General features: G+C 44.8%; 4 protein-coding genes across 6 annotated transcripts; 2 read left to right on the forward strand and 2 right to left on the reverse strand.

Moving 5' to 3' along the window:
- Window positions 1-1,255: 1,255 nt before the first annotated feature.
- Window positions 1,256-7,068, reverse strand: LOC142889529 (uncharacterized). The gene is made up of 3 exons (XM_076028329.1): window positions 6,696-7,068; window positions 1,736-5,019; window positions 1,256-1,604 (listed from the first exon to the last, which is right to left on the reverse strand). The coding sequence occupies exons 1-3, from the start codon at window positions 6,769-6,771 to the stop codon at window positions 1,374-1,376; spliced, it is 3,591 nt and encodes a 1,196-aa protein (XP_075884444.1). The 5' UTR covers window positions 6,772-7,068; the 3' UTR covers window positions 1,256-1,373.
- Window positions 7,069-8,034: 966 nt separating this feature from the next.
- On the forward strand, window positions 8,035-11,255 carry ccnb1ip1 (cyclin B1 interacting protein 1). 3 transcript variants are annotated; one of them, XM_076028347.1, is made up of 5 exons: window positions 8,035-8,172; window positions 9,369-9,675; window positions 9,980-10,126; window positions 10,244-10,418; window positions 10,987-11,255. In XM_076028347.1, exons 2-5 carry the CDS (start codon window positions 9,379-9,381, stop codon window positions 11,154-11,156), a joined length of 789 nt encoding a protein of 262 aa, XP_075884462.1. In that variant the 5' UTR covers window positions 8,035-8,172; window positions 9,369-9,378; the 3' UTR covers window positions 11,157-11,255. The 3 variants fall into 3 exon arrangements, with proteins under 3 accessions (XP_075884462.1, XP_075884464.1, XP_075884463.1); XM_076028348.1 differs by lacking the exon at window positions 8,035-8,172 and adding an exon at window positions 8,437-8,564; XM_076028349.1 differs by lacking the exon at window positions 9,980-10,126.
- A 344-nt stretch (window positions 11,256-11,599) lies between these two features.
- On the reverse strand, window positions 11,600-15,284 carry ttc5 (tetratricopeptide repeat domain 5). Its single transcript, XM_076028344.1, has 9 exons — window positions 15,004-15,284; window positions 14,326-14,458; window positions 14,025-14,236; window positions 13,754-13,904; window positions 13,486-13,577; window positions 13,200-13,403; window positions 12,497-12,711; window positions 12,258-12,402; window positions 11,600-12,166 (listed from the first exon to the last, which is right to left on the reverse strand). The coding sequence occupies exons 1-9, from the start codon at window positions 15,064-15,066 to the stop codon at window positions 12,047-12,049; spliced, it is 1,335 nt and encodes a 444-aa protein (XP_075884459.1). The 5' UTR covers window positions 15,067-15,284; the 3' UTR covers window positions 11,600-12,046.
- mettl3 (methyltransferase like 3) lies at window positions 14,924-20,662 on the forward strand. The gene is made up of 12 exons (XM_076028338.1): window positions 14,924-14,989; window positions 15,999-16,130; window positions 16,787-16,977; window positions 18,012-18,455; window positions 18,538-18,713; window positions 18,797-19,010; window positions 19,095-19,282; window positions 19,368-19,406; window positions 19,495-19,603; window positions 19,748-19,813; window positions 19,900-20,012; window positions 20,180-20,662. The coding sequence occupies exons 2-12, from the start codon at window positions 16,028-16,030 to the stop codon at window positions 20,292-20,294; spliced, it is 1,758 nt and encodes a 585-aa protein (XP_075884453.1). The 5' UTR covers window positions 14,924-14,989; window positions 15,999-16,027; the 3' UTR covers window positions 20,295-20,662.
- The last annotated feature ends 17 nt before the right edge of the window (window positions 20,663-20,679 follow it).

Raw genomic sequence — 20,679 nt, forward strand, 5'->3', positions numbered from 1 at the left:
GCATGGGAACACATTTTGTCATTGCTAATATAAAAGGCTGTGGGGTTACAAAAGGGTATAAAGGCAAAACATGCAACTGTCCTAATTGACAATGTTGAGTGAAGTTTGTCCCTGCAGAGGCAGAAAAGTCACCTGCTTTGAAAGGTGGGGGGAATAATTATGAAGAGGACTGATTCTAATAATTGATTTCACATGAACATCAAAAGGACCACTTACAATCATCAATCTGAATCTTGCTAATTGCAAATTTTGCATCTATAAATCATGTAGCAAAATTACTAGAACACAATTAGTTACTATTACCAGTAATGTCACAGTTAGCGTCATTGCTAACAGGTGTTCCGTTAAGTCAATGTTACAGCCGCACAAGACACAGTGCAATCAGTGCAGCAGAGCACATTGGAAACATGCTTTTAACAGCATGACATTTTAATAATGAATAAAAGTAATACAAAAGAATAAATTGCAACTGCAGTGCGTATTTACAAAAAAAAGGCCATTCCTTATTTTGGCCTGTTTTGGTTTGGAGTCTATGAAATTATGAACTGTACTCTAAATCAGCCAGCATAGTACATGCCGAAATTGAGCAGATGCATCAATATTAGAACTGACAGTTGAAGTGTACATCATAGACAATCACAGCTTTTCATTGTAGAAGAACCTGGCTCATGGTATTCATGGTATTGATATTCTTTGACTTATGAAATCCACCACAAAATGGTTTAAGGCAAAGTACTCCCCTATAGGCTTTTTATGCCAACTTGTTTGTCAGTTTAAGGTTTTTGTCACCTTGCTCACTGCAACCATTCAACCACCCAACTGCTTTCAGTAGGTTGACTAGGCACCTTGCTATGATGTGCTTTGGCTGTTCAGGGGTTTGAGTGGCTAGTTTGCGTCATCCTAGATACCAAATTCATGTGGTTCCAAGGCCAACACTGCATGGCAGTCACTTAATCTGATTTTGGCAGTGTGGTTTTAAAGTCAGGGGATTGCAATAGAAGTGAAAGGAGTGCAGCAATCACAGGAAAACAATGTTGGTTTTCCTACATTAAAATGAAAGGTAGAAAAACAACACTGTGTTGATATAAATGTCATTGTGATAATGATCAGGACAGTAAGGCCTCACTGTGGTCTTTGCAGTACAAAAATACACACCTAGAATACTACATTCAAAAAGGTCTTGTAACGTTACTACAATGTAACTACAATACAACAGTCACTATCTGCCTAAAGAAAATGGTAAACATCGTTTAGAATTTGTACTATATTGGACAAAATGTCATTCTATTAAAAAAAAAAAAAAAAAAAAAATACATTCCCTTGTCAGAATCCCTTTCAAGACTGACTGCAGCCACTTAACAATACTAACTTGTCTACGCAGTAGTGACCGTAGGCTCATCCTCAGCACTTGACGCAACACTGCCAGGCTGAGGATCTGTGCTGTTACCATTCTCTGGGGTTTTTGCCGGTTTTTGCTTTTCTTCCTGCTGCTCTGGATTCTTGACATCTGAATGTGAATTGTGGTCATCTGCAATGTCATTGTCATTGGTTTGAGCTTTTGATAGGGTGGTGGCCGGTGCTCCAGGGTGAGTTTTCATGTGGCCCTGTTAATGGAAAACACAAGAGAAATGTATGAACAAATCAAAAACCATGAAACAATTTCCTTGAAAATTGCATCAACATATGTATCCTTGACCATGACCAAAATCTTGAAACTTTCTAATATAAGGCTTACCTTAAGCCCACTACGGCTGGCGTATGCCTTTCCACACTGTGAGCAGCAATAAGGTTTGTCAGAACGACTAGGCTGAGTTTGCAGTGCTGGTGCTGGTAAAGATGGCTCTGGATCCACGGAGGGCATCTCTAGAACTTCTTGAATGTTTCCCTCCTCCACTGCAGTGTCTGTCTCCAGCTTTTCATCCGGTTCAATCGTAGACCCATTGGATGCTGTTGCTTCACTCTTGTCTTGGCCTTTGGTGGCTTCTCTCTCCTGGGCCTCCTCTGGTGTACTCTCACAACTCTCCTCTCTTTTAGGAATAGATTTGGGGCTGGTTGGTGGGGTAACACCAGGTGAGTGTTTGGAATTAGACTCTGGTTCTGAGGTGTTTTTTTCTGCAGAGCTAGATTTATCATCATTGACCCCTCCTTTGGGCATGTCAGCTTCTACTCCAGGCTTAGAGACACAGAGGGAGAGAGGGGCATCATCTGCTTCTATATCTCCATTTGCTACAGCCAAATTAGAACTTGCCAAGGGTGCTTTGAAAAGCCTCGAGCTTCCTAGGTCGGTGCAGTGGCTACCCTCAGTTTGAGTGTTGTCTCCAAGAGGCAGGGGGTCCTCTGTTCCAACCGGTGTGGGATTACGGAAGAGGGGTGGGCTTGGGCTGGATGTTGATCCCTCTGATTCCTCCGTCTTGAAAGCAGTGGCATCAGCAGCTGTTTGCTTCAAAGTGGACCCTGCGTTCAAAGGTTCTATTGTAGCCTTGGAGCTTTTTGTTAAGGCCAGAGGAAGGAGCTGTTGGTCATTAGATGTTGAACCTGTGTCAGTCTCTCCATCGCTGAATATTGCACCCTGTGATTCTGCACTATCCTCAGCGGGCATGTCTTCATCAGGTGGTATTTGCCCTCCGAGGTGCAAACGGATGTGATGCTGAAGGACTAAGGCGTTAGTGAACTTGCGCGGGCACAACGGGCAGGAGTTCAAGGGACGGGAATTTGCAGGTCTTGCACGGTGAGTGGCAAGATGAGCCCTGAGGCTGCCTTTAGTGGAGAAAGAGCGGCCACACAACTTGCAAGGAAATGGACGCTCTCCCAGGTGTGTAGCCTGGTGTAAACGCAAAGCCCTGGGGCAGCTGAGGACACGCAGACATATTCCGCATTGGTTAGCAGCCTGGGCAGTGGGTGTTGTACTTGTTGAGACTCCCTGGCTGGTTACAAGTGCGGCACCAACAGCATTAGGGCTGAGTCCGAGGGCAGCCAACATCTCCCTACGATAGGCACTGGAGGTGGTGGTCAAGTCATGGCCATGTGTGTCCCCATGTGTTTCGCTCTGCATTTGTGAGGACATGATGGAGGAAGCGGAAGATGTACTGCCGTTTGGCTGCTTTTCCAGCTTTTGTACTAGCCGCTGGAGCTTGGAGGTGTCCGAGGTCTGAGTAGAGGTGGTGGGGGAGGATGAAGAAGGGGAGGAGGCAGAAGGTTTTGGGAAAGGGGGAAAGGGAAAGGGAAGCTGGTGAGGTGATGTAAGGTGGGAGGTGGATGGGTGGCCGGGGGGCCGGAGAAGTGCAAGGTGGTGAGGGGAGGCACCTCCAGGGAAGAGAATCTTAGGGAGGTGTGCAAGTTGAGAGTATGGAGAGGTTGAATGAAGTGCATTGTGAGGAGGCGTGTTTTCATCAAATCTCTGCTGCTTTGCCCCTTTGAACTGGTTTCCTACAGACGCCGAGGAGGACGAGGAGGAAGAGGTAGACGGCAGAGCTGTGCTGGACGCGCCGGCAGCCGCTGCAGCTGATGCTCTGTTTAGCTGTAGCAGCGAGTGAGCCGTAGAAAGCAACGCCATGTCAACTGAGGGGGGCAGAGGTAGAGAGGAAGGTGAAGGCCGACTGGTTGTTCCAGACAGGAATCCTAATGCCATGTTCTCTGTCATCCCTGGAATACTTCCTTTAACTCCACTAAATGATTCGTCATCATCAGCCCGCCTTTTTCTCCTTCTTTGAATGCCACCAGAGGAAGTCTGTACTTGCTCCGACAGTGCTGGAGGAAGCAGAGAGAGAGACAGCTCTGGGTTCTGCTCTCTGTGTCGCAGAAAATGGGCTTTAAGGTTCCCTCTAGTCGTGAATCGGCTCAAACACACTGGACACTGGTAGGGCCTTTCACCAGTGTGTGACCGCAGGTGGATCTGAAGAGAGGAATCACTGCTTAAAATCTTGCCGCAAAAGCGGCACACATGCTGAGAGCGTCCCGCGGAGGAAGATGAAGAGGCAGATCCCAGTGACGAACTGGGCTGCAGATCCTGGGAGTTGTTGCTTGTTGGAGTGGGAGGCGTCTGGAAACTGATACCATTGCTCTGACCATAACTAGAGGTGTTGGATGATTTCTCATTGAGGTAGCGAGGCAGCAGGCCCAGTGACAAGGACAGCGGGTGTAAGGAGGCGGCAGAGGAGCTGATAGTGGATACAATGGATGCGGACGTAGAAGATGATGAAGGTCTGCTGCCATTGATCTGAGACACACATGACTTGGAGATGGATGGCTGGGGAAAGAGGGATGACGGAAGAACATTTAAAAGCGACGAGGCCGAAGTTACTGGGGTGGCCGTGGACGGGTGTGTTGGTGATGAAGATACAGCGCCTGCAGACTTGTTGCTGCTGTCTGTACCACCGTTATTATCTTGGCCAAAGACGGCACCTCCAAGCCTGAGAACATGCCTACAAATTTCCTCAGTTATTTGCATCTGGTGTATTTGCCTCTGCTGTAGTACCCTCAGCTCCTCCAGGAGCACTGCCAGGGTTGGTGGCACTTGGAGCAGCCCCTGCTGCCCTGGTGAGCTGGATGTCTGCAGCTGGCCAGGACTGGAACCCTCATGGTGAGGAAGCACGCAAAGAGATGATGTGGAGGAGGCAGCGGAAGACGAGGAAGTAGTTGTGGTGGCCGAGCTGCCCATTGGTGGGGAGGTCATGGTGGAATGGGAGTTCCCCTGATGGGACAAGCTGTGGGAACCTGAGGTTTGACCTGAGAGTGGAGGGGAGTGAGTCTGGGATGACAGTGAGGGGTGAGGGAAGTCTGGAGAGAGGGAAGAGTGGGTGTTTGGAAGGGAGGTAGTGAAAGGGGCAATGTGGCTGGGCCAGTGAGGAGGAGGAGAGCTCTCACTGGGCAAGGAGGGCGCGTGGAGCCCACCAGGGGATGGGCGAGTGGCCAAAGGCGGCTGGCAATCTTGGAGAGAAGTGGGGGATGAGGAGGACGACCCTGATGAGGTCACTTCTGAGCCAAGAGATGTGGATGGTGACTTCATGTCCAGGTGCTCATCTAAGGATTAAAAGGGAAAAAGGGAGAAAATGAACGTGTGGAACCATTGTCTGAGCAATTTTTATGCGTTCATGTGCCAAAAATACTAATTTGTTCAAACTTGTTTTGCTCTTACAGCTTCACTTTGGTAGCTGGCAGTCATTGTTTACAAATGTAGTAAACAACTTTGGGTGCATAAAAAATCCTATTAGGGCTGTCGAAGAATCGCCTGCCAAGAAATGGCCCCGGATACAAAAAATAAACAAAGGGAAAGAAACTCTGCAGTCTATGAGTCTTTGTAATGTCTTGTCTCAATCTGTGCTCTCTGGAGCAAAACTCCTCAAACATCTTGCACACACAAAAAGCTTACAGACCACCTTGCTGCTATGGCAACACATTTTAGAGGACAATGGGCATCACCAAGACAACCCATAACCCCTCTTAACCCACCCCCTCCCCTCAGCAGTTACGTCTTTCATCTCCCCATTCTCCCTTCCCCCTTACGTCACAGCAGAGGTCAAGGGTCGGGCCACGCTAAGGGTTCTGGGCACTGTCCAGACACTCTGATTGGTCAACTAATCTGACCTCTTCTGCTCAGGGGTCAAATTCTTTCTGAATCTTGAGCACAGAGTGAGAAAAGGGAAAAGAAAGGGGGGAGGGGAACAACAATTGAGGGACTAGCGAACTATTCCCTCCTGAAGAGATATAGTGATGGAATGAAAGACTGTACCTTGGAGAAGCCCCCTTTCTGTAACTTAAACCAACTGGAATGTGCAGGTATCAAACTGCAATTGCCATTGATTTTTTTGGGAGAAGTTTACCTGCATTGGGTGCCAGATGTGCGCATGCACTTTAAAGCACAATGCGCAGCAGCAGCAGCAGCAAAGAACAAGTGCAAGACTAATCACTCTCTCTCCACTCTAAATCTTTTTCTATCATCCATCTGCGCCCCACCCCCCACTCCACCCCTGCTCCCCCACCCAGTGTGTAGGGTATACAGTCAATAGGCCCTGAGGGGCAAGAAAAAGGGAGAAAGAAAGGGGAGGGAAGCGGCGAGAAGGTGGAAAATGAGGGAAGAGGGGTGCACAAGAGAGAAAAGCGTGGACAGAGAGCAAAACAAGAGGAGAATGGGAGGGTGGAAGATTAATCTTTCCCAAAAACACTGCCTTCCCATCCCCCCGCCCATGCACCTTATTGTTAACAAATAAGAGAGTGCTCTACACTAATCAAAGACCTCCAGCAGCCAGCGCCCGTTGGCTTCCTAGAGGACTAACAGTGTACAAAAAGCGACCACAGATGTGTGGTAGCTAATCCTTCTCCATTCACTTCATGGGGACAAGTTTATTGGCTCCAGCCAAGTGCCAAAGCCCCCCGTTTAGTGAGGCCCATTACAGTGAATGACAAAGCAGAGGGGGTTAGTTGACAAACTTAGTTCCTAAACTTTTTTTGTGTGCTAAATCAGGTACATTTGTTGGATCGCGAACACGTATTAATCGGCGCGTGGAAATAAGGCAAATCAATTTTCTTGAAAACAAAACGAAACGAAAGCCCTCAAACTTAACTTGATGCGTAAACTTTAGTTTTGAACTTCGTGATAAGGAATGCCGTAAACATGGTGCGCATCATTATATCGCAGAACGACCGCTTAATTTCAAGAAAAATAACAAGGCAAAAATGCATCGAAATTCGGTTTTTACCGTGAGATAGAAGCCTGGGCCCTCCTGGATCCGCGTTAACCAGATGCTGTGGTCGCTTCTGCTTCCGGCGTGACATGATTCACGGCAAGTCAGGCAGAGAGGGGGGCATCCGTCGGTTGAATGGCACTTGGTTTCTGCGCACTTGGAGGCGCTCCTCAAAAGATCCAAGCGCCCAAGTTTCCCCCTAAAAACGAGCGCAAATCCAACAAGAAGTCGCGCGAAGAAAGCAAAAAGCGCCAATTTAATTCTTCAATTCAAAGAGGATTCCGGAAAAAAAAAAAGTCAGCAAATTGGGGGGGGTAAAAGTGTGTGGAAATCCGGAGGTCTCCACTGCGTCATATGAAACTGCAGTGGGTGCGAGTGTGTGTGGTTGTTCTCTAAAGTCCCCCCCCCACCACCTCTCGCCAAAAAAAAAAAAAAAAAAAACTTGTTCAATTTGCGCCCCTCCTCTCTCAGTGCTGCCTGCTGCATGCACATGCAGAGAACACACACACACACACACACACACACACACACACACACACACAGAACCACTCCTTGTTCTTCAATGATATTTGCATTTCAATAGCGTGTAACACACAGCCTCCCTGGCTCTGTCTTTCTCTTCCTCCCCACTTTTATTTTTTCTTTACACACTCGCGCAGCAGCTATAAACTTTAAATACAACATGGCAATTAGGTGTCAAGGCCTTTGGGAGCATCAAACAAACTTTAACCGAGACAGGTGTGTTACTCAAACGGTCAAGTTGATTTATATATTTCTGAAGCCATTTTTTTTGCATTTAGTAGGAGTCCAACAGGTGATTTTACCAATTGACGCGCAAATCTGGCAGTCTCAGATGTGCTGTTTGTTGCAAAATGTATTGGTCGACAGGTGCAGCCCGAGTGACAAAGATCACCATCGGCGCTATCGCGCCGGATGTCAACTCGAGATATATCGCGCTTTGATTTTCATAGGGCCAATTATCGCAAAAATCAGCGTGCGGCTGTTGTGTACAATTGATGCCACGCAGCCATGTATTTATTTATTTTTCTTTCCTAGCCGAGCGCATAACACGAACGCACAACCCCTCCCATTCCCCAAAAGCATCTTACTGGAGCTCTATTTAAAAGGTGGAGAATAGATGGGAATCTTCAACAATAGCGCGCTGGACACAGTTGAGTGAGCATCTCCCCGCTCTCACTGTGAAAGCCCCGGATCATCCACTGATGCCGGGCCGGACAGCAGCACACAAAGCCCTCTTTCACCCCCCGCCCATACTCCTGTACCACGTGGAGACATGAATAAAAGGGGGGAGTGTGGGGGTGGAAGAGGAGTAGAGGAAGGCTATGATATTGAAGTCGCCGGGCAATGCAATCCGAACAAAGTGAATGACTTGGTTCATCAACATAAATGTCGTGGCCATTTTGAAACCCTCTGTCTTGGACTGCAGGAGTTACCAGAGTTAAACCTACAAGCCCTTTTATACGGTTGTGGGGTACGAAGCTCTTACACGACACCTTAACACTATGCTTTGATTGTGTCAAACTACAGGAAAATAACCAGAGAAGCTAAAGAGAAAATCGGTACTAATCCGCACAGCTACGTCATGGAGTAAATGGAACTCCTCTTGCAGGTTGCCTGTCCGCAAAATGAACATTTTCTAGTTTCTATTAAAAAGAAAGAAAGAAGTCTTCTTTAAAAAAAAAAAAAAAAAAAAAAAATGTAGGTGGAACATGAAGCAAACTAACCGTGGGAGTAAGAGACGTGTAGTTTGGTTTTGAAACCGTGTATTTCAACGTCATCTTAATTCGTAATTAAATGAGCCAATCAGGTCTCCAAGTTTAATTTTAATCACCTGTCGCCATTTGCTGAATGGAAGACCAACAGGTCGGTCAGTGTTGATTTCATTCGCCGTCGTCATGCTGTAACTGCCATTTTAAAGATTATAAACTGCCACTCATTTTAGTCCGAGACGACACCATTCTGAATTTAGTTCTCTATACCTCCTGTTAACCTGTTGGCCTGCTATACAAATGTTAATTAGCCTCTGGACACAGCTAACACAGCTCCAGCTATTACTAGCTTAGTTTAGCTTTTCCTTATACAAATCCTAATTTTAAACATTTACCTTTTCATGATTCAATTTATCGCAAAGTGACGTTTGACAAAAAACTGTCGAGGTAGCTAAAGTAACGTGATTTAGCTAATTGACGTGCCAATGAGCGCCTCGCAAAAAAAAAAAAAAAAAGGGGGGGGGGACTTGTTCATTTTAGGAACTACCATGAACTAATTAACGCCACACTGGGAGAAAATCCTTCTCTAATTACCACCATTAAAAAAGGTAAAGCATTACGACGTCAGTAAGTTTACATTTAAAAGCTGCCTTTTTTTTTGTAAATTCCTTTTTGAAACATGTACTAAATGCAAAAATCAGGAATACTGGAAATTGCTGCACACACACGTCTGAATATATTTGCATGATTATTTACATCACAGTTTAATCTCATTGATTGATTAGCTATGCACACATGAAGAATGTGTAGATAGTAATTTAAAAAACAAAAACAAAACTTTAATCATAGATTTGAACAATGTAATGAACCAGCAAACAGTGACAGCTGTATGAAACTATCATGTACTGATACTCCATTGTGGTGATCTCAGTTACTGAATCTTCACTTTACTTTCCAGTGTCACAGCCATGTCAGTGTGTGGCGACACGCTCCTGTGTAACTTTCCAAAGTGCCGCATCAAGCTGAGTGGCTTTGCCTGGGTCACAGCTTGCTCACACGTCTTCTGTGATCAGCACGGCTCTGGAGAGTTTAGTCGCTCACCGGCCATCTGTCCGGCCTGCTCCTCGACATTGTCGGGAAAGCTGGACATCATCCGGACAGAGCTCTCACCCTCTGAGGACTACAAGGCCATGGTCTTGGCAGGTCTACGTCCAGACATAGTTCTGGACATTAGTGCCCGTGCTTTAGCTTTTTGGACCTATCAGGTAAATGATCTCCTTTCGGCCGTTCTCTTCTCTCACACCAACTAACTTCATTGCCCCTTTTTATTGTTGCTCACACTGTTTTATCACGGATGACACCTGACACCTTTCTCCACCCATTCCAACCTACTTGCACACATGTCTACATGTCTTCTCCACTCTCCATTGCTCTGGATCGTTTACCATAAGTGCTAAACATCCCTCACCTTCTTTGAAACTGTCAGGTTAATGTCTGTCTATAAGCCTCAAAACTTAAAGAACTTTTTGCTGTTTTTGTATGTTTATCGCAACTTCTTTTTACAAACAGACCCATCAGGAGCGTATGTATCAAGAATACAGTCTGTCACGGGCCGAAGCCCAGCTTAAGCAGATGGAAAAGATGTTGACCCAACAGAATCAGTGCAGGGAACTTGAGCTCACTGCCATGAGGGGGGAAATCACGTCCTTGAAGAAAGTAAAATAGTTTTGTGTGCCCCCTCTAAGATTCATCATGTCATGTTTTAAGATTATGGCTCAGTAACCAATCAGCAGTTGTATGAAGAGTGTGACTTATCAGAAATGTTTGTTCCAGATGATGGAGGATTACAAAAGAAAGTACAGTGAGGTGTCTGAGAGGCTAATGGAGAGGAACAGGCAGTACCAGAAGCTGCAGGGGCTGTATGACTCTCTGAGGCTGCGCAACATGGTTGTGAGCGCTGGAGAAAGAGACACACTGCTACAACCAGGACAACTAAACTTCAGAGGTGGTAAGACTTCAAGACTCATCACAAACTCATCCTTCTGGTTCGTGTATATTTTGTTGAAAACACAGGTATTTGGCTATTTTTGGTACTGAGAAAATGAGTTAAGATGTCACAGTGGATGTTTTTAAGAAAACCCAGTATATAAGGTTACCCGAGTGTACACGTTTATTAATATATTTATGGGTGGTAGGTTAAGCTTTTACTAATATCTAATATAAAAATCATAAGCCAAATTCAAATTTTACATACTGGACCTTTTAAGAAACACAAAAGATATTTATTATTGAAGTGCCTTTTGAAGTGTATATCCTTTTTTAACTGCAGGGATATAAGGAATCAACTTTTCTGTTACTGTATAACAGATATTGTTCCCTACTGAGCAATTGAAAATTTTCCTATAAGTAAAGTAACAGATTTTCTCTGTCTGTGTTGGAGTTATTGTAATGAGATAGATTCAAACAAATCAGAACACTACATTTATTTGTGAAGAAACTAAATCAGTGAGGAACTAAAAATAGATAAGTTACAATCGATTGCAATAACGTACGTCCATCAACATGCTGTCACTAAGGGGGAGCTCAGCCGTCAAGCCCTCTGAGAAGTCCCCAGTTCTTCTCCATGGGCCATGATGGGGACAGCAGCACATTCTTCTCATCCCTGGAGGCTGACACAGCAAAGAACTTCTTCCAATTCAGCTCCCCAGCCAGGGAGAGGGGGCGGCCTTTCACCAAGAGGCACTGAGACAGGAACGGATTTGATAGGACTGGAACACACACACACACACACACACACACACACACACACACACACACACACACACACACACACACACACACACACAGGTACCTGCACTGGTACAGCATGTTCACTTCTAGTTTTTTACCTTTTAGTTGTTTTGTCACTTTGTATTAGTGATAGTTTCTTCTCTCATGTATCTGTGTTTTTGGCTGTAGCTGAGCAATGCTAAACTGAAGTTCTTGTTGTTAGACTTCGTTCAACCATACTCTCTGGGTCAGAATTGTTCATTTAATGGTACAGAAGCAAAGAAGTTGTTTCTGTTGTTTTGCTAATGAACTTAAGACTGAGGATACAGATATGTACATGTGTATGTATAAGGTATATATGTAGAGTGGGTGCTGCAGGAGGAAAGTCTGTCTCTAACCAAAGCACACGGAAAAAGTACATTTGGACAAAAGGAATTTTTATAGTTCATAAATTAGAATTATACATTACAATTTGAAACACAGTGTCAATGATTTACAAAACCTTTGAGTGGGGTCTGTTGACTTATATTTGTAATGATGGAGTCAAACCTAGGATCAATCAGGTTGTAGAATTGCATCAATTACAGAACCGCTGTTTTAAGACTGATAACAAAAGAAAAAATATGGTGTACAGGAATTTCTTTAAAGTACACATCATCAGTGGCACATCATTCATTATGCACAGGACTCCGTTATACAGAAAAAAACAAGTACTTATAAATATAAACAGTTGTACAAACAGGAAACAAACCTGTTTGTATAAATACAAAACGAAACACAAAATGGGCAATGCTTTGGATACTTTTGACACTTAGAAAAACGCAGCCAAACAAATCCAGTAGGAAAAATTACATTGGTCCGGTTGTTTTATTCTCTCTGCGGCTTGTAGCTGATTGATGTGGCTATCTGGCTCTGGGCACTCTGTTTTCTTCCATTGACAATGAGGAGCAAAGGCGAGTCCACTCGTATACTCCTGAAGTCAAACGACTGCCACAGAGAGGAAACGTACAAGTAAGATGACTGAGAAAAAAATCTTTGAAGGACATTCACACTTCAGCACCACGTGTGACACACTGACCTCGTCTTTATGCGTTATACTGTGTCGCTTGACCTGCGGTTCGGGAATGACAACAGTGTCACCGATCAGGACCCCCCAGCTGTCTGCGGTGTTGTAAACCATCACAACGATGCACGTCTCCTCGCTGTCCACCATCCCAAATGTACTGCAGAACAAAACAACAAACAACAAACCTCCATCAATCAGGTTTTTATTGTGAAGCACGAGGTGAGCTAGAGGTCCAAAAATGAAAAACTCACAAGGCCATGCGACCCTCGGATGCCATGCTGAACACGACCTTGCCCAGGGCAGCCACCCCGACGTTGAGGCCGTGTGTGAGGGAGGAGAGGGTGCGGGCCTCCACGATGCCGACGCGGCCCGATGGGGACTTGAACTGAGGGGAAGAGCACGGACCCAAAGCTGACGTGTTGAGGTTCGCAAGCATTGAGCGTAGTCGACGCGCCTTCACCTTCCCCTGGGAAGACAGAGAGGTTGAGTGTGAGAATATATTTGTAGTTTTACTGCCCCCTAGCGGTTCAAATTGAGTTAACATGGGCCAAAGGGAAAAACAATGGCTGTGGTTGTCAACGTTCGAATGTACTTTTTCTCCTTTAATCTCGCAATATTATACCTCAGCTAACTGTTTGCGTTTATGATCCATCTACATATTTTCTATTGCTGTATATTCAAATTAACATAATTTTTTTAACATAGAAATTAAACAGGAGCTTGGTCTATTTGATAGCATTTCACACAAAGAGCTTTTCAGAAGATTAAGTTCTTAGACTGATTAACTTTTTCTGCTTCATATGAGAGCAGAGCCATCAAAGCAGTCAGGTTGACTTTACTGTCATGTAGTGAATGATGATGGTAAATGATTAACATTTTTTTTGCATTTGTATTGGAAACTAATAATACTTGAGAAACTATTTTACGGTTCATGAGAAAAGCATGTGTCTCAACCTTGTTTTCCATGAGATCGGTGACCTTCCTCAAATAATCCAGCAGCTGTTTTTCCTTCTCGACGGGCTCGTCCCAGCCTGGGTTGAGAGCTGCAGCCCGGCTGTAGCCCTCCAGCGCTGCCCCATACATCTCCTCGTACTGGAACAGGGTGGATCGGTTGAAGTGAAGGTCTGGGCAACAAGTGGCTGATCTGTCCACTTTCTCCTACACGTGAGGGAGAACGGAGGGTGAGGGGGAGACGACAGCACAGTGGAGCAAATGGTTCTGATCGGTATTTAATGCTTACAGATTGTGCATAGGCGCTGAGAGCTTGTTGAGACAGCTGTGGATTCTGTCCACAGGTGAAAAATAGGAAGACGTAGGCATTTCCCAGGATGACTGTAGAAACAGAAACAATAACCTATTAACAAAAGCATCCAGCACTATTTTGAGACTGCAGTACATCTGTGACATGCTAGAATGCAATTTCCACTTTGTAACTAAATTGGAGGTGCCTTAATTCTGCAGACATTTATTGAGTTTTATGCTTTCCAATGACCCAGATGGGTACTCACACCAGGATGTCCCATCAGCGACATCTAGCTGCACAGCGTTTCGAGCCAGTTCTACACTCTCCAGCACCTGCTTGCCCGGTGCTGTTTTGTCCACCACTGGCAGCTGTCTCAACACCATGGACAGGTTGCGCAGAGACACTTTATTCTTACTCTGCATTGGCAAAAAGACAGGAAAGAAAGAGACGTGTTAGCGAGTCTTACATGAGGTTCCAGTTGAAAACAATAATCTTGACTTCCTTATCACACCCTTGACTTCCTGCCCTTGCTTTACCTGTTGCAACGCTCCAGTGAAGCAGTTCTTGGCAGCCACCAGGTCTCCTTTTTTCCAGTACTGCTCCCCCAGTGTGTTCCAGCCCTCAACAAGGCCTGGCTCCAGCTTCACAGCACGGGAAAGGCACTCTTCTGCTTTGGCACTGAAGTCCGGGGCCACATTCAGACATCTGCCTTTCTGAAGCAGGTACTCAGCAGTGTTTTTAAACTGATCTATTGGAGAGAGGGAACACAGGTAAATGGATGCTGTTTGATTCTCATTCTCTAAAAGAAAAGGAAATGTGCTGCGAAGCAACACCTACCTTCTTTCTCCTCCAGTGTCTTCAAAGTCTTCTCAAGCTCCTGTGCAACGTCGCCCTCTTTCTTCCCTGCTTCTTCTACATCATGAGTCTCGAAATAGCAGTCTCTGAAATGATACAGCTCATCCACCAGGTCCTGTAATGAGATGGGACGGAGAAGATGGATCAGATGATGAGAAAGGTGTTTAATTGACCTTTTAGATAAAGCAAGTGCGAGCCTTGAAAATCCGACTAAATACTATTTATGAACCACAGTGATTTTTTTTTTTAAACAAAAGAGCCACAGCTCATGCTAAAGATGGGGAGAAAGACAGAGATGATAACCTAGTGACTCAGCAAGGCGCAGTGTGGATGCTCGAAGCACATGGGCTGATGGATCTTAATGTTCGCAGTATAGGGAGAGGAGAAAATCAGAAGCACTGCGCATTGCCCTGAGCATTTTGTTATATAGTGTGGAAAGTTTGCGTGATCAGGCTATTTAACGAAAACAAGTGTAAAACACTCGGGAGGTTTGCGCTACAGCGGTTGTGGCCAGTTGTTATAGAAACGAGTATGCAAGTCAGATGTACGGCAAGCAGACTAAGTCAAACACAGGGCGCTCGTCTCGTGAAAAGTGAATGGATAGTTGAGGAAAGGGCAGCGTCTGCAAATTCAAGTGGAAATACAAGTGAGGATCAGTACCTTCATGATTTGCAGCTCGTTTTTGTCTCTCACGGGCTCATTACACTTTTCAGGTTCCGCCATCTTTGCGCTAGAGTGGAGCAACAGCGGGAGGGAGCCCGAGGAAGCCAGGAGGAGAGCAGGGAAACGCACCCAGTTACGGAGCGAATGTCAAAATTGAGGCACTGTGATCACAGGATGTACACATATTCAATTCCGTAGCGATAGCGCCGATAAAACTGAGGTTTAGCTGAGGTGAAGCAGGGTCCTCGTCGCCTCGGTGTTATGTCGCGTTCTGTATGGTGTGAGTGATTGCAACAAGCGGGAGCGCGCACAGCCAAAACGGAAACTGAAATGTGGTCAATTGGGTAAATATTCAACAAGAATCCTCCGAGTCGATGTAAGGCTTACGAAAAAGTTGTGTCAAATGACACCATTCATGTGCAAAACGTAAAAACCTAACGTCTCAGACGCCAAGTGGAATTGTACTTTTTAGTCAGGAAACACAAGAAGAAAGTCAGAATTCCACATTGAGAAAACCGTTTGACGGCCAATCTGATAGCACAGTTTAAAAATCGAGAAAGCGCGTTCGTTAATAATTTAATAATTACAAATGTCCCAAATCCTCGTCAGCGCCCGCGCAGTGCATGCAATTTCGCTGGGTGTGCCGAATTCGGTGTAACACCGGAGGTTGATGTCCGTTCTTAAAATTATTCCGACCAAGAACCCTGCAAATTAAAATAAATGTGTATAAATGCGTCTCTTTAGAATAATATATGTATCTTATGAATATGTAAATCGACAAACGCAGTAACTCTGGTCGTCATTTTTACATTTGTCAACGTACAATTGCACTTTTTCATCAATTATGGGAACCTGAATCACTCAAACTTATTTCAAGTCGGACATATTTCCTTGCGTACCAGTAATTATTTGCGCCCTCTCTCTTTGCTTGTTTGGCTACCAGGCATGTATTTCTGTTATTGACAGACTTATCTCGCTGTGAACCGTGTCAGTGTAGTTGTTACCGTCGCTACAGTCCGTCATGTCGGACACATGGAGCAACATCCAGGCCCACAAGAAGCAGCTGGACTCGCTGCGGGAGAGGCTGCAGAGGCGGCGGAAAGACCCGGCGCAACTCTCCACCGGTACATTCAGACCAATGACTCCTTGTAGATCAGGACCAGTGCAGAGAATTTTCGAATCGTACGCGTTTCTTTCGCTCTCTAATAAATAGAGGAGACAAGTTCTCTCGAAATTCCCTTATAGAGCCAGCATATTGCTCGACATAAACATATAGAACATGTTGAGATTCCGGTCTATACAGGGAAAGATCCGTACAGGAGTGAGGTTCTTGTTGTTACACTTGACTGGATCAGGTTTGATAGCATCCTTTGCATGAGAGCAAACTCAAATACCCTATAATAACAGCCAAAAATCCCTTTTTAAGAATAGCACACAAAAATATTGTGTTTCTTTGTGTATTGTTTGGTTAAGTAAAAGATGCTAAATTTTAAAATCACATTAACCAAGTAAATTGTCAATTGTTTTGATGAACTACGTGAGAACATGTGCATTAAGTGCTGCTATTATTATTATTATTATTATTGTTATTATTATTATTATTATTATTATTATTATTATTATTATTATATTTCAGTTATAAAAAAAAAACAGAAATTTGTCTTTGTTACAGCTTTAACAATTAAACAAATTAATAATACACTTAAATGCATTCACACAGATAAAAACAAGCAAACAAAGTTATTATAGAGTTATTATAACTTTGGCTCTGCCTGGTCAGATGGTGGGAGCAGCACAGATGGTTCCGCCGCCAGGAGCGACAGCCCGGCTCCTTCTGCACCTATTCCACCACAAGGAGAGAAGGAAAGTGCACCTGACCCTGAGCTGGAGAAAAGACTGCTGGGATACCTCTCTGATCTGAGTCTGCCACTGCCAATGGACTCCCTGACCATCACAAGTGACCTCAATACTGTGAGTAGGCCTGTCACGATAACAAATTTTGCTGGACGATAATTGTGCTACAAATTATTGCCGATAAACGATATTATTGACACCATTTCTTTTAAAATCATATAATGATAATATATGACATAATAATGCAAGTACACCATGTCAAAAGCAATAAACTTTCATTTCTCAAGATTAAGAGGTTGCAAATAAGATGAACGAACATAGTAAACATAAAGACAACAAAAAACAATGAAAAATAAAATGGACTCACATTCTGTTTTATCAAAAATAGCACTTAAAAACCACGATATCAACTAAAAACAATAAAAAAAAAAGGGGGGGGGAAGAAAGAAGGACGCTCCATTTTGCGCTGTTTTTTTAATCTATATATACATATTTGCTTTGCTTACCAAACGATTCAGTCAGCGTTGCCTGTCGGGCGGTACTTTTTTTTTTTTCACAGTTGGGAAAACTGGAGGGGATGATTGTGCTTGAGGTGCGCGTGCATGTTCGTCGTATTCTCCTTCTTCACCACCACTACTTGCGAACAAATGCGACATATCTGCTCGTCCGTGTTCATGGGCTCACCTCGTTCGTTTCGTTTGAAGCCGAAATGTTTCCATACTGGGGATGTTCATCATTCATAGCGTTTGCTCGCTTTTCCTTCACTTTGCTCACTTACAGCACTGTGTCCGTATGTGTGTGTGTCTGTGTCTGCGCCAGAGACTTAATGACTGACAGGAGAGGTCACTCACTCCGTTCATTCCGCTATAGAGCCAACGCGAACAGGTGGCGAGCCAAATGCACAGAGTGAGACCTTTTCTCTCATCCAGTGTGTTTGGTAGCGAGAGAGGAGAAAAACAAACGCACGTGTCAATTTATCGAGGCCAGCAAAATTACCTACCTGGTTTTTATTTACCGAGCGATTAATTGAATTATCGATTATCGCGACAGGCCTAACTGTGAGACTCTAAAACTTGATCTCTTTATAGAATAATAATCATATTGCTGTTATTGTTGTTGTTTCAAAATCTTTTTTTTATGTTTTGTCACAGAGTGAATCAACTGTCAGTCACGCATGCATCCAGAGCCTGCTGTTAAAGTTCTCCGCTCAGGAGCTCATCGAGGTCCGGCAGCCCTCTTCATCGTCTACTTCCTCGCACTCAGTGGTGGTATCAGTTGACCACACCAAACTGTGGGCCATGATCGGATCTGCAGCAGGTGCCCAGAGGAGTGGAGTCAAAAGGAAGGCGGAAGATCAGACGCACCACAAAAGAAATCCAGGCTTTTCATCATCGCTGGAGAGCTCCGCTGCTCCTACACAGCCCACCTTCACGTCTCTGACACCGGCGTCTTCGACCCAAATGTCAGGGCCGTCAGCATTGGGGAGCAGCACAGACAAGAAGAGCCGGAACAACAAAGGTCAGGCTTCACATGTGGACATGGAGATAGAGAGTCTCCTGAACCAGCAGTCAACTAAGGAACAGCAGAGCAAGAAGGTAGGAAAGGTTTAGGGGACGAATGTCGGTTTCGATTGAATGAGATTAACAATAATGATGGGAAGTTAATAATCACATGCAGGTGAGCAGAGAGATTCTGGAGCTGCTGAATGCCAGCACTGCAAAGGAGCAGTCTATTGTGGAGAAGTTCCGATCCCGTGGCCGAGCTCAGGTCCAGGAATTCTGTGACCATGGGACCAAAGAAGACTGTGTGCGCTCGGGGGACACGCCACAACCATGCACAAAGTTACACTTCCGGTTAGCGTCCTCAAAACGTCCTCTGTCGTGCCAATTAAACGCATCTGCGCGTCCCGTTCACCTTTCAAGTCTTTCCCTTTCAGCCGCATCATCAACAAGCACACGGACGAGAGCCTCGGCGACTGCTCCTTCCTCAACACTTGTTTCCACATGGACACTTGCAAGTACGTCCACTACGAGATCGACAGCCCACCGGAGACTGAGGGGAACTTGTTGGGGCCCCAGGCTGGGACCACAGAGCTGGGACTCCACACGGGGGACGCAGACAGTAACGTGGGCAAACTGTTTCCTTCCCAGGTGAGGAGAAAAGAGAGAAAAGAATGAGCAGGTGAGAATCGAGAGACACAGATGGACGTTCACGGAGGGATTCTTTCATTGCAGTGGATTTGCTGCGACATCCGCTACTTGGACGTGTCCATCTTGGGGAAATTTGCAGTGGTGATGGCCGACCCACCGTGGGACATCCACATGGAGCTGCCGTACGGGACGCTGACTGACGACGAGATGAGAAAACTCAACATCCCCATCCTGCAAGACGACGGCTTCCTCTTCCTCTGGGTCACTGGCAGGTCAGAAGAGTGGCAGCCGTGTGTCCAGCCAAACTTTGACTCACCACAGTGTTTACACTTTTTTTTACTGGCTTTCATCTTGCAGGGCCATGGAGCTGGGCAGGGAGTGTCTCAACCTGTGGGGGTAAATATCTCCTGCCGTGCATCTACTACCATTTTATGAGAATCTATGTGGTTGATTTTTTTTTTTTTTTTCATTTTTTGCTTTGCAGTTACGAGCGAGTGGATGAAATCATTTGGGTGAAAACCAACCAGCTTCAGAGAATCATCCGCACAGGAAGGACTGGCCATTGGCTAAACCACGGGAAGGAGCACTGCCTGGTGTGTTTCACTGCATGTCTCTACATATTTAATCATACATTAATAACTGTTTGTAAAGTCATAATAAATAGATGGTGCTGCTGACTTCTCCTTTCATTAATAATGGTCTCCTTCCGACACAAAACACGATTTCCTTCCTTCCAGGTGGGCGTCAAGGGAAACCCGCAGGGCTTTAACAGAGGCCTGGACTGTGACGTGATTGTCGCTGAGGTGAGTGATTAAACGCTTGGTCATACTGACAGTGTTTGCCCTCATTTGTACAGATCTCTTCAATGATGTGTTGTACACTCACGTAGGTCCGCTCCACCAGCCACAAACCAGACGAGATCTACGGGATGATAGAGAGGCTGTCGCCTGGAACCAGAAAGATTGAACTTTTTGGTCGACCCCACAACGTCCAGCCCAACTGGTACCAAGCGACCACATCTCTATTTGCTCCCCTAATATTTCATTTTGCAGTCCTGTAACTGTTGTAATCATGATTCATTCGTTGTGTAAATCATTTCAGAAATGTTCTCGACTTCCCCCCCACCATTTTCTTCTGTGCCTGACCCATTGTCTTCTCTTCATGTGCAGGATAACACTGGGAAACCAGCTGGACGGCATTCATCTTCTGGATCCTGAGGTCGTGGCTCAATTTAAGGATCGTTACCCAGACGGCGTCATCTCCAAACCCAAAACAATGCAGTGACAAGCCAAACGTGGGTCACAGGTTTGGGGGACGTTGTCAAAAGACTTTTTTACTAGTATTACTTCTTACACCAGTAAAAAAAAAATATGTGGACAATATATAGCAAATCTAAGAAATGTCGAAATGTATATGACATTTCTATGATAACCATTTTGGAGCAGTTATTTCTAATTATGACTTTACATCTGCCTTTCATGGAACACACAGACATTTTTTTTAATATACATATTTTTGCTATTTTGTTAGTAAACACACTGTAGAAACAAATAGAATCTTTTTTTCTTTTTTTTTTTACATTAAATACATTTTTTTCAAGCAGGTTTTTCCACAGTCGTTTGGGATCAACACTGACATTCAAACTTGTTTGCTTCAAGCAAATACAAAA

The sequence above is a fragment of the Nelusetta ayraudi genome, unplaced genomic scaffold, assembly GCF_046127955.1.
Source record: "Nelusetta ayraudi isolate G7.1 ecotype Tasmania unplaced genomic scaffold, CSIRO-AGI_Nayr_v1 ptg000022l, whole genome shotgun sequence".
NCBI lineage: Eukaryota > Metazoa > Chordata > Actinopteri > Tetraodontiformes > Monacanthidae > Nelusetta > Nelusetta ayraudi.

Coding starts and splice junctions, on each gene's coding strand:
- LOC142889529 (XM_076028329.1), bottom strand. CDS start 6,771: ATGTCACGCCGGAAGCAGAAGCGACCACAGCATCTGGTTAACGCGGAT. Junction 5,020..6,695: donor GCCCAGGCTTCTATCTCACG/GTAAAAACCGAA, acceptor TTTAATCCTTAG/ATGAGCACCTGGACATGAAG. Junction 1,605..1,735: donor CCAGCCGTAGTGGGCTTAAG/GTAAGCCTTATA, acceptor TTCCATTAACAG/GGCCACATGAAAACTCACCC.
- ccnb1ip1 (XM_076028347.1), top strand. CDS start 9,379: ATGTCAGTGTGTGGCGACACGCTCCTGTGTAACTTTCCAAAGTGCCGC. Junction 9,676..9,979: donor TAGCTTTTTGGACCTATCAG/GTAAATGATCTC, acceptor TTTTACAAACAG/ACCCATCAGGAGCGTATGTA. Junction 10,419..10,986: donor ACAACTAAACTTCAGAGGTG/GTAAGACTTCAA, acceptor GCTGTCACTAAG/GGGGAGCTCAGCCGTCAAGC.
- ttc5 (XM_076028344.1), bottom strand. CDS start 15,066: ATGGCGGAACCTGAAAAGTGTAATGAGCCCGTGAGAGACAAAAACGAG. Junction 14,459..15,003: donor ACGAGCTGCAAATCATGAAG/GTACTGATCCTC, acceptor ATCTCATTACAG/GACCTGGTGGATGAGCTGTA. Junction 12,403..12,496: donor TCCGAGGGTCGCATGGCCTT/GTGAGTTTTTCA, acceptor TTTGTTCTGCAG/TACATTTGGGATGGTGGACA.
- mettl3 (XM_076028338.1), top strand. CDS start 16,028: ATGTCGGACACATGGAGCAACATCCAGGCCCACAAGAAGCAGCTGGAC. Junction 16,978..18,011: donor TCACAAGTGACCTCAATACT/GTGAGTAGGCCT, acceptor GTTTTGTCACAG/AGTGAATCAACTGTCAGTCA. Junction 18,714..18,796: donor TGCACAAAGTTACACTTCCG/GTTAGCGTCCTC, acceptor TTTCCCTTTCAG/CCGCATCATCAACAAGCACA.